The 12,156-nt window shown below is 37.8% G+C and overlaps 1 protein-coding gene across 1 annotated transcript in view; it reads right to left on the reverse strand.

Moving 5' to 3' along the window:
* The window catches only part of LOC145454625 (uncharacterized), a 93,881-nt gene that overhangs the window by 6,294 nt on the left and 75,431 nt on the right, over window positions 1-12,156 (reverse strand). Inside the window, exons 81-94 of the mRNA XM_080332617.1 lie at window positions 11,420-11,550; window positions 9,601-9,945; window positions 8,614-8,769; window positions 7,408-7,634; window positions 6,199-6,444; window positions 5,067-5,319; window positions 3,424-3,491; window positions 3,214-3,358; window positions 2,592-2,801; window positions 2,408-2,533; window positions 1,979-2,097; window positions 1,384-1,522; window positions 1,200-1,323; window positions 858-994 (exon numbers count right to left, since the gene is read on the reverse strand). Of these exons, the coding sequence (XP_080188743.1) occupies window positions 858-994; window positions 1,200-1,323; window positions 1,384-1,522; window positions 1,979-2,097; window positions 2,408-2,533; window positions 2,592-2,801; window positions 3,214-3,358; window positions 3,424-3,491; window positions 5,067-5,319; window positions 6,199-6,444; window positions 7,408-7,634; window positions 8,614-8,769; window positions 9,601-9,945; window positions 11,420-11,550 (2,426 nt within the window). The remainder of the gene's footprint in view (window positions 1-857; window positions 995-1,199; window positions 1,324-1,383; window positions 1,523-1,978; window positions 2,098-2,407; window positions 2,534-2,591; window positions 2,802-3,213; window positions 3,359-3,423; window positions 3,492-5,066; window positions 5,320-6,198; window positions 6,445-7,407; window positions 7,635-8,613; window positions 8,770-9,600; window positions 9,946-11,419; window positions 11,551-12,156) is intronic.

Genomic DNA, 12,156 nt, shown 5'->3' on the forward strand with positions numbered 1-12,156 from the left:
GCTGTCCTGGATTATACAAATTGTCATGCTTGTGATATGTCATGATATATTTGTTGATATGACTGTTACCCAAACTTCTTTTGGATTCTCCACTAGTTGCTGACTATTACCCCTGACGAGTGTCAGCAGAAAGTATTTGAGTAATTTCAATATGGATTGTATTCAATTGTCTTTTTAATCTGTGCTTCGACGTCCATAATGGCACAACAGTTACGTAAATTTCACCACAGATTTTACCACGGTACTTGATATTTTAAATATTACATTTTATAAATGAGGAAACTCTTACACAAACCAGTCCCTATATAATGGAGTGAATTTGCAATGCAGTCAGCAACGATATGCTTATACTCTTTTGGATTACCCAATAATAGTTTAAGCCTACGTCCACTACTTATTCAAGCGAAATAGTATCTGTATATCGGTGACTGAATATCTTTTTGAAAATAGCACCTACTTGTAGTTTCATTAGCTATTTTACGTTGGTAACCCGATTATGCATCTTCAAATTTCTAGGATATAGCTATCTCTGAATATTACATAACATTGTAGCGCCTACAACAGATCTACTTTTTATAACTATTTGCTAGATTACTTTGCAGATTCAGTATTTTTCACACATACTTGCAGTGTTTTTGATATGCAGCTACTATCCTTCAATTTCTACTTCAGTTGAAACATTGACCACTTGGCATAGAGCCCAGATTGTTAACTACTATCCCAGCACAAGCATGTAACAAATACGATAACCTGCAAATTATGATGCAGGCCGCAATTGAAGCTGGTTATGATATGGTACTAGTAAAGGTTAGTCTCTTAGCAGTTGCATTATTTACCCACTGATAGTGCGTACTCACTTGTACACCCAGAAACCCCGTCAGTCATTTCATACCCTTCGGCACAGAGGCAATTGTAGCCGCCTTCTATATCAATGCATTCTGACTGTGCTCCACAAATATCGGGCTGAGCTCGGCATTCATCAATATTTGAGCATCTATTGAAAAGAAGATCATTTTATTTTGAAATACATATCAGGGCAGGAGTGATTGCTTAAAATCTCAATCCACGTTCGCTACTTATGTAGTGGGAAACGTACATCAGTTGAGAGTTATAATGCTTGACTAAAATGAAAGTTTAACTAGTTTATACGAGATCTTCGCGACTAACACAAAATGACTGCATGAAATTAAGCCTCTTACAAGTCTCCTCGTAGTTGATATCCATTTTCACAACCACAGGATGGTTCACCATCTTTGATCGAACAGATTGTGTTTTCTAATCCACAGCGAGAAACTCTCACTTCATCTTCACATTTTTCCAAAGCTGATCATAAAACAGTAAATCTATCATTCCCAATCTTAATAGAGTCTGACCGAGTCTTACGTGAGCATGTTACTTTATTGTCATCCAATGCGAATCCATCATTGCACGAGCACTCATATAAGCCATATGTGTTAATGCAGTTTTGGGAACATTTGTGGCCGATATCACATTCATCTATGTCCTGACAGGTTTCTCCATCCTGAATTGAAATTGATTGTGAGATTGCGGTATTTCATGATTTTTGGATATCATTCACTTGGTTTACAATATTACAGCTCAATATTGCAAAGTGCATGGCCTGAACAATCTTAAAAGTTCTGCTTTATGAGTTATCATACACTCATGGTGTACCGTAAGTACTAGTTTGTTATTCACGAGCGTGTTACAACAATCTTCAGGCAACCCAGCTTGTGGTCACATCCTACCAAATAGGAGATATTGCATTAAACAATGCTGGTCCGTGGTTTACTAACCTGATATCTGAATGATGCAATACTACAAACCAAATGGTTATCCTAGAGTGAAAAACGATGATATCAAGTAATTATATTGAATGTTTAACATAGCGAATTGTGGATAATTTTATATATAATACTGGTAGCAAATGTGTTAATAGGAAGCTTAATCAGGTCAAATGTAACATGAGATAGCTTACCTCAGTCAATTCAAATCCTGCAGCGCAGCCACACGAATACGAGCCATAGTTATTCCGGCACCGCATCATGCATCCACCATTTTCTGTTTGACATTCGTCAACGTCGTTACAGACGAAATCTGAACACAACCAATACACAATTATGCAGCATGTGGTAAGTACATGCTTGGTTTCTTGAAGCTAATATCTCCAATTTGTAACGAATATCAAAATGAAATACAATCAACGTTTACTGAAATTGGTGACATGGTTTTAGAAAATGCAAACTTGGGCAGTTTCATTCTCAATAATTGAAGCAGGGATGGCCCGTAAAAATATTGTTTTACATGCGCAGGATGCAAAGAAACTCATGTATATATATAATATTTGGTCAGTCTGACACTTGATTACTGATTATGAGCTGTGTGAACAATCCTTTCTGCAGCCTACCTCCGTCGCTTTGATAGATCTTCCGAAATCCAATCTGGCACAGGCATAGATAACTGCCGAAAGTATTGTTGCAATAACTTTTGAACTGCTTACAAAGCAACGGGTTTGACTCGCATTCATCCACATCTAAACTCAACGCATATTAATTTCAGCGAGAGTGATGTATGCAAGGAGTAAAAATCACCTTCGCATTGAATACCATCTTCGGCTAGCACTTGTCCCACGGGGCATGTGCATTTGGGTGATCCGTTTACAACAATGCAATTGTATGGACATTGTGGCGGATCGGCAAAGTCTCTGCATAAAGGTTGGTCACATTGCATTCCGTCGCCAGCCATGTTGTCAGGGCACGATCCGCATGTGAAAGAATGTCCAGACGAAATACACGACACATCTATGGGATATGAAGTACAATTTGTAAAAAAATTTGCAATAGATTTTGTATATTACATATGAAAAAAACAGCTGCATACTCACTACCATTACAATTAAGGCTTGGCAAAATTTAGTACCTAGCTTATTCCATTCCAAGTCAAGTACCACCTATTATAGAGTCATATCAGATATAATGACTTGGAAAGTTCAAGTATGTATCTTTCTCACGGCCACAAAAAAGTAATCCTCATTATATATCACCAAAATAATCTTGTAAATCTTGACCGTGAGTATTTCCTTTCTGCCACGACTTACAGGAAGTAAACGTTTAAGAAAGATATGGCCTCAACTGCAGCTAATCTATGGAACGTAGGCTATAAACTAATAGAAAAACGACGGCAATGTCCAAATTTTAACTGGTTGTCATTTACCTGGATAGCACGGATTCATGCTACAGGGATCAAGGAGACCGTCGCACCATTGACCACATTGCCAATCATCGCAAGCACAAGAAGCTATCTTCAACCAGCTATAATCCTTTGCTAGTTCCGCGCCTGTCTTGTAAACGGAAGTAGCCTGTACAAGTTTGGTCAAATCGGATGTCACATGCAGGTATTTGTACCAATGTCGAGCAAACTCACCTCGTCAAATACACATTGGCTGTAATTCATGCAGAAACAGGCAATCACATCCACTGTCCTTGACGTTACTGCAAGATATAAAATTGTGCAAGTTTTTAAAATAATATCATATCAATCAATGTATCAATATTGATATATATCAATCAGGGTTGTAACCAAGTCACAAGGCTCCGAGTCACAAGTCAATTTCACTTTTATAATTTTGACTCGAGTCAAGTCGAGTCATTTTCAACTCACCACCGAGTCAAGTCCGAGTCCAAGTCATCGATTAGAGGGTCGAGTCCGAGTCATGGTATTATGACTCGAGTCGAGTCCAAGTCAATACGTTGACTGCTCAGTTCCCAGCTAAAATCTTGTTAAACTCACTTTTTATAACTCTGTTTGGTGATTTTGAATGGTTCGTATTTATAATATAGTAATTTTCCACATTTTCAGCAGGTTCTGATCGCAATCTCACGTGCTAGTACCAATAAACGAAATCCCAATAGGGTGGTTACTTCACTATTCTTCGAAATTACGATAAAATATCGGTCTTATCCGTCTGCGTCTCGAGTCATATGACTTGGTTCGAGTCATGCGCAATGACTCGAGTCCAAGTCGAGTCAATACACAGATTGACTCGAGTCGAGTCGAGTCATTTCTGTATTTTGAGAAAATGACTCGAGTCAAGTCGAGTCATCAGAAAATCGTGACTCGACTCTGACTCGAGTCGAGTCATGACTCGAGTCATTACAACCCTGATATCAATATAATATCAAGAAATATGTGATTGGTACCTCGGTCAGCATAGCTTCTCGTTACATTTCCAAGACTTCGTGGAACACATCATTCTCATCATCATCATTATTATGCATGATAACATGAAATAGACTGTTTAGAGTCAAGTGTACCTGTTTGATGCTGGTGTGATCAGACTAGATGACCTTCACGGTCTTATCGATCATTCCTATCTAATACCGAATACTGTGCAAGCATATTTTCTGTACCACCATCACTGCCGTGTGTTATGTAATTTGGTTGGATGAAAATGAAGACTCTCTCTCTCTCTCACTCTCTCTCTCTAAGGGATCAGGATTTACTCGCAAATGCAGCAATTGAGTATGAGTGCTCATTTTTATTGATGAATTTGAATTAAATATGAAATCAAAGTAATTAATAAAATCTTATGATAATATGTGTCACGATTTTTAGGCGAAATGGCAATACAGGCTGTTGCTTTTCAGTTTGAACATAGCTGCTAATACACGCCTTGTTGATTCCTGAGCTTCTTCACACAGACGATGTAGTCATAGGTATCTAAGGTTTTGATATGCAGTGGGAAATATGTTATTATACTTAAACTCTATGCTTTCACATCCAAACCTATTCTTATTGATCTCCCAACAATTACATGAATCATATACAGTACATTCATGATTTTCAGTCTTTGTTGATTGACAGCTTAGAGTAGGCGGTTGCTTTTTTGCAACAAAATCTGTTTTGCCGATGCTCCAGCAAATTCTTACAAACAGTGGGGTTACAGGCATCGGGCATTTTGATACATTACGGGAAATTAGCGTTTTACAAGACATCTATGTCCAAACTGACAATATCGTAGCCGGAAAAATATTTTTGAATTCATCCCGCCAGTAGCAATAACCAACCTGGAGATCCAGTTCCATTTTCTTTCATACTCAACAGAAACCGATTTTTTAGATATGCAGGAAGAGATGAAGACTGTAGTTGTAAGGGTAGGCCGCATTCCGAGCTTGGCAGAATGAAATCAGGATCGGTCGCGTTCACTCGTAGAATGTAGCTAAGTTTCTGTTGGATGTAATTTACACGGGCATCATCCGTCAGTGACAAGTCCGCGCTTCCTTCATCAAGCACCATTTTTTGAAACGTAGCGACAAAGACCTGAATAGAAACAATGTCAGCAAATTGGTTTCTTTTCGTCATACTAGCACGATAGACTCCACTTATTTCAACTTCAATGTACACCGTTTTAAGGGCATCAAGAACAACACCGACGGCATGCATTTGAAGTAGTGAATAATCTTTTTTCACTAAACATTATTTGGACATGTTGTGATCCTATTCACGCCTTTAACTTTTCATTAGCAACCAACGTTGTAGACTAGGTCTGATCAAAAATCACATTTTTCGAATTTTACTGGCTACTTGATAAAATTGTTAGGTGGCCTAAAAAAACGTTGCACAAGAAATTTCGCTCATTTCCAATCTGTTGAAGCGAAGTTGGGAATACATTTGAATATTATGTAGATGTTTATTACCTGAAGCATTTCTGGGATGAAACTTGGCAGAGGTGACAAATATGAATATTAGGGCTCTTCAAAAATGACTTTTTTTCTCAAATCCTACTGGCTACTCGATAAAATTGTTAGGTTACCTTATTTAAGCCTACACACAAAATTTGGTTCAATTCCAGCCAGTAACCGCTTTGCTACAGGAGAAGAAAGTTTCTATTTATTGTATAAAAATAAATAACAAAAAATTTGAGAATTTTCTGTTCACCCCATGAAAGTGTTGGGCTGTCTATAGAAACGATGCTCACCAAATTTGGTTCAATTCCCACCAGTGGAAGCGGAGTTATGGCCGTCGGAAAATTTGGATTTGAATAAAATAGTATTTACGGTGAGCACAACTATAATAAATAAACAAAGAATCGGTCACCGTAAATACTATTTTATTCAAATCCGAAAACTTGCCATATTAGCACGATGGAAATTATCTTATCCTGCCTGATATATTATGCTGTACTTTACTTTGCTATACCTGTGATTGGCATGACAGTCTTCCTTCTTGACCATGATACAACATCAGATTTCCGTCGCAAATAATTTCACTAGGTAGGGTCCCCGGCGTCAACCCTGTTCTACTTGACCGAAGCAAATCGTTCTTGAACGAGTCCATCAGACTTTCATTGGCAGCTCGCAAAGACTGCTGAATGCATATTTCGTACGTGTGGATATCCGCGAATCCATTGCAGTCTTCTGCATCAAACGTAGCATCGTCGGAGGCCTGGTAAAGATACATAAGATTTAGTACGTAGTTCAAAATCTATTTGAGTAAGTTTGGTGAAGTGCATTAAATGAAGTAATTCAATACATTATATATTTAATTGCAATTTCATTCTTATGCTCAACATTGAAAATCTGGCAAGTACTGGTCCGTAACCACAATAATTTCAAATGCATCCATCAGATAATAATACAAGAGAATAATCTGAAGTGAAAAATCTTCAGGTGACGTCACATTGTAACAGAACAGTGTTTCTCAAACTTTTTCTGATCAAGTACCGCTAATTTGGTTTTTACTACTCTGTTAATCACCTGGCTCATGAATGACTTACTGTATTAAAATGTACCAGTATTTATCAGTCACAGGCGTTATATTAGTACTACACCATAACAGCAATGAATAGAAAGAAAACATAGTTCAATGTGATAGATGCCAATGTTTCTTATGCAAAAGCTTGTCTATTCAGGGTACAATGTTAAAACATATCCTACATACTATACCATTTCAACAGTTGCTTGATTTTCTGTATTGAAAATGGAATTATTCAACAGTTGCACAGCTGCAGTAATTCTTATATTGTGTAGTTACATTGGTTTTAGCTACTGCAAAGGACAGTAAATTCTAAAATCCCCAAAAAACCGCCAAACTATTCACACATCACTGCTAAAGCTGCCGTGTAAACTCTTTCCTTTATCATGGTACTTTTCACATATCTCTCACTTTCATGTATTAATAGTCAGATTCTCAACTGTTCCTCAAATGGCACACGTTGTTGCCTCAATTTCCAAATCACTTACACAACAAAAGCATATTCTGTTAGAAGGTATTTGCACGATTTCCACTTGTCTATAGGAGATGCTTTATCAACCTAACCATTTACTTATAATGAAAATAATCAATTAGTGTACGCTCCCATAGCCATTTGATTAGGGCTAGGATCTTAACTAAATTAATATTGCTTACCTGTAAGTTGGTGCCAAGACAAGAATAGTAGTGAATGTTGTTCATAAAAATGTCATTACTGTCGACGAGTTGATTAGTGGTTACAAATTGAAAGCTCCAAGACTTCACGAATTCCCAACCGATCTCGTCTGTGGCAGGGACCCAGAGACCACGGGAATTTATTCTGCCGGGAAGCTCCACGTTACTGGATGTCACAAAGTCGTTGGAAGAGATGCTGTCGAAGTTTCCTGACGAAAGATCAAATCACTTGAAACATACAGCTGATGGAGCCGAGCTTGATCTTATGGATATGAAATGGACATTTTCAGCCCGTGGGGTAAATACGGCGCAGAACATGAATATGACCGGCCCGTGGTTTGGAGTTTGGGGAATGAAATAAAATTTAATTGTGAATGCCGCTACTAAAACCATAGTAGTATAAACTAAACTGAGAAGGCCTTTACTTTGAATCCTGTTTTTATAAAATGTTATGTTGGCTGACGCATAAAGCAGTATGTCCCGAGATTAATTAGAACATGCGCATCACGCCCAGAGAAAAGCTTGTGTTTGATTCATCCCTTGAAAATTGAATCAACAGGCAACGGCCATAAATTCTTCCATTGGCAAGCATTTAATGGATAATTCTAGTAGTTAAACTAAGTTATACAGGATGTAGATTTCACGTCGTCATGAGGTCATTTATTCTTTCATTTGTGTGCTTGAGAGTCGATTTTTATCAAGCTACACCAACTTAGTTTGTGACGACATAAGAACTATGAGTATAATCTAAAGATACTACACTGAGCTTATACCATTTTCCGCCTCAATTATTCGAATTTTTATGCCCCAATTTGCATTTCACACCATAATTCGTGATGACATGACATGACCTACAATACACAGTATTAACACGCCCACTTAGCAACCTGTGTATAAAATGTGATTCACTGCTTTCAATTCAGAAATAAAATAGTTTGAAACGTTGACACGGCATATCACAATATTTTTTGATTCTCATTTGGCCCCCACGCTATAGAACATCAAAACGAGATATTGAAATTACATGTAGTGCTAGTAGTATATTTTCTTCCTACACTTCATGCACCAGTTCAGTCTCCCTCTTACAACTTATATATCACGATTCCAGATAGATTCCTACCCCACAAATATATGGCTTTATTTTTTGGCGGTCATAATCTATTCTCCTTAATTTTGAGTCGTCCTCACCCATTAGGCCACTTGTTTTTCCTTTCAATGTAATCGGAACGTGGCCAGTGTGTGAGATCGAATTTTCCACGGCCCGAACGGAAAATTGCACGCGTTCCGAGAATATCAAGCTCACTGCTTCGCACAGGTAGTGGTCATCTTCGTCAATCTGCAAATCTGAAATTGGTAAAAATATTTCCACTTTTGCTAGCAATTGTCAAGGACTGCACTCGGGCCTCTGCCAGATGAAATTAGATAAATAACCATTGATTGCAAACTCAAAGAGAACAAGGAGCAGGTAATATTACCATTTGCAGGATTTCTTGTAAGGCTACAGGTGAAAATGGACATACAAAACTGGAAAACAAAGGTTTTCAAGCGCACCAGCTAATCGAAAGACATAACTATATGAGTATGATAGGGAAAGCATATATTTCAGGATGGTTCAGACAAGTTCGCAATGCCCGGTAAAATGCCCAAACATAATTTTCCTGTGTATATTCCAAATCGAAACAGAATTAGAGATAAACAACACTCAGATATGGTCAAAATAGTCAACGTGGAAGGAGAAAATTAAACGTCAGAAAAGTAAGAAGTCAAAAATGAGATTTGGTCTTGGACTCGCATAATTCAAGCAGTTGAGAGGTTGCTACATTTAAAAAGTTCATGATAAATCCCCGCGGCCAATGCAAAATGACCAATGATAATGCACATAAATACAATGATTAAAATCATGTTCAGATACCGTAATACAGAGGCTATTTCATGAAGACGATTTCACTAATAAAGTGATGCAAACCTATCACTAAAATACTTTAAAACACTCGACTAAGTAGTGATAGTAGAAAAACCTACTGAGTATTGGAACTAGTCAAAACACTTTATTACTGATTATACCAGTAACCATTTCTGACAATACTTCATTGATTAAAATTAAAAATGACTTGCTGAATGCTGAATAGAATGGATAATAGCATCCAATAACTAAGAAACAAGTTGCATTATAACCTTCATATTCAATAAATGTGTCCATCCCAACTATAGTGCCCGTGCCCGTCTCAGTGCCCAACAGAGCCTCAGGTGTTGAAGCCGTCACATGTAGTTTCCCCTCAAAAGTATTCATCTCCAACAGGAAAACCTTATCTATAACTTTGAAGCCCATCGCCGTGATTACGTTGATCATTGCGCCGTTGAATTCGACACAATCGACAACGCATTGAACCAATAGGTGATTCGTTTGGAAGAGGATGTATTGTCCTGGCTTATCGATGTTGAAAATCGCTCCGTCTAACGTTAGAAAGGTTGGATCGCCGCCGCCGTACGTGAATGCAGCAGGCTTATACAAAGAATAACCTGTGAATAGACATTGGAAACTTTAACATTAAGATGAGGCTCACTATAAAGTACATACTGAGCTCGTTAGCAACAAAGAAAATCAGATGGATTCAAGTTTTGTAAGTGGCTTTCCTAGATAAGTGCTGATTTTCAGTTTAAATGATGGAGGTAATACTTCACAAATTCCGGTAATCTGGATGAATTGGCATTTGCGAGTGTAATGAACACAAGTATTTGGCACTGCGTCCGTTTTAAATTGCCATTTATGTTGCTAATGAAGATTTTACTTGATTTGAAATTAATTTTCCCATGGACTATAAAGTAAATGCAATTCGAGAAGGAAGAAAGTAAATACTAGCGGGAGTCAACTATTTCAGTAATGTCAGAACCGTATTTTCGTCAACACCAGTTCTGTATTTTATTGACTTGAACAGAACGGTACGGCAGTCTTTTGACGGTACAGACCATACCAGGGTTGTAATCAAGTCACAAGGCTCCGAGTCACAAGTCAATCTCACTTTTATAGTTTTGACTCAAGTCAAGTCGAGTCATTTTCAATTCACCACCGACTCAAGTCCGAGTCCAAGTCACTGAGAAGAGGGTTGAGTCCGAGTCATGGTATTATGACTCGAGTCGAGTCCAAGTCATTGTGTTGACTGACCAGTTTTCAGTTGAAGTCTGCCTAAATCAATTTTTATAACTCTGCTTGGTGATATCTGTTATGTTCGTGCATTTACGTTCAGTGTTGTTCAACTCCTAATTTCTATAGGACAAGTAATTACCGCCAATCATTATTTGCTCGAGTGTCGTGCTTCGTATTTATACCCTGTGTTCCATTGTCTAATGGTCTTTCGTTTGAATGCACTTTGGATTGTATCGCCTGTCGTGAGTTGTTCTGCTGATAATATACCAACTTCGTATTGCAACCTCGTCGTATGAGTCATTGTTCAAACAAGATCAAGAACATAACAATATCGAATGGTTCACATTTATAATGTATCAATTTTCCTCATTTTTGGCAGTTTCCGGTCGCACTTTCAAGTACCAGTACCAATAGACGAAATCCCAATAGTGTGGTTACTTTAGTATTCGTCGAAATTACAATGAAATGTCGGTCTTGAGTCTCGCGTCAGATGACTTGGTTCGAGTCATGCGCAATGACTCGAGTCAAGTCGAGTCATCATAAAATCGTGACTCGAGTCATTCCAACCCTGGACCATACAAACATTGAGAATTTTTGCCAAAATTAATTTTCTATCTGAAGAATATGGCATTGCATAGCCTACTGTAGATATGAAAAAGCGTTGACATGGACGAAATGAAATTGTGTTCGCTTTTCATGGAAATTTGATCTTAAACGCGGGATAAAAATAAATTCACTGACAGTATTATTGAAATGTCAATCAAGGGTAATGCTCTTTTTAACTGGAAACACTGATGGGTGAATATTGGTAGAAAACGAGTCCTGGCAAATCATAATCAGACAACTTACCTGACATAGGTCTCTTCTCAGTGTAGAGCGAGCATAAATTTTCGTTGGTCTTCTTTAGACCGAGGAGGCAGCAGTGCATTTGGGGAAGGGCTTCTCTCTTCATAAATTCGTCCGAAGATTTATCGCTGTGTCTAAAAGTGGATTTCAATACTTGAGAAGCAATAATATTCAATCCATCTAAAGTGGATACGAAGCAAGTAGTAAGTAGAGGAGCGTCAAAATGGAGAGAATGTGAGGTGCAGTGATCATGATAACTGGCTTGCTCAATGAAATGACGAAATGAAAAGCTAGCCTACAAATTGGGAAACATTTTCAATAATCAATTTCCGATTTCTTACTGATGGAAATGCGTGTCAATGTTATCTATGACGGAATGACTTGCAAGCTAGACAGCGGACCTCTAAACGAAATATGTATGCATGATTGATTGAATAGCAGGAAAGAAACGAAACAAGCAGATACCCTGCTAATCTTAAACTGTTAGATTTTACAACGGAACCTTTCGAGTATCTCATACCCTAATAATTCCAAAAAATTATTATTGCAGCTTTTGGTAAAATTAAGTTTTTTAAAAGTTCTTACGATCTTAGTGCAACAAAAATTTGCCCTACTAATGAGACTATGATTAGATGCAATATCCAAACTCATTTTAAATCACTGTGACACGGGCAATATTTAGCGCTGTTGTTATGACAGTTTCACTCACTGATGCAAACGCATGCCAAACCTACTTTATA

This window comes from Botryllus schlosseri, chromosome 13 (assembly GCF_051294905.1).
Source record: "Botryllus schlosseri isolate E-star chromosome 13, Bs_hap1, whole genome shotgun sequence".
Taxonomy (NCBI): Eukaryota; Metazoa; Chordata; class Ascidiacea; order Stolidobranchia; family Styelidae; genus Botryllus; species Botryllus schlosseri.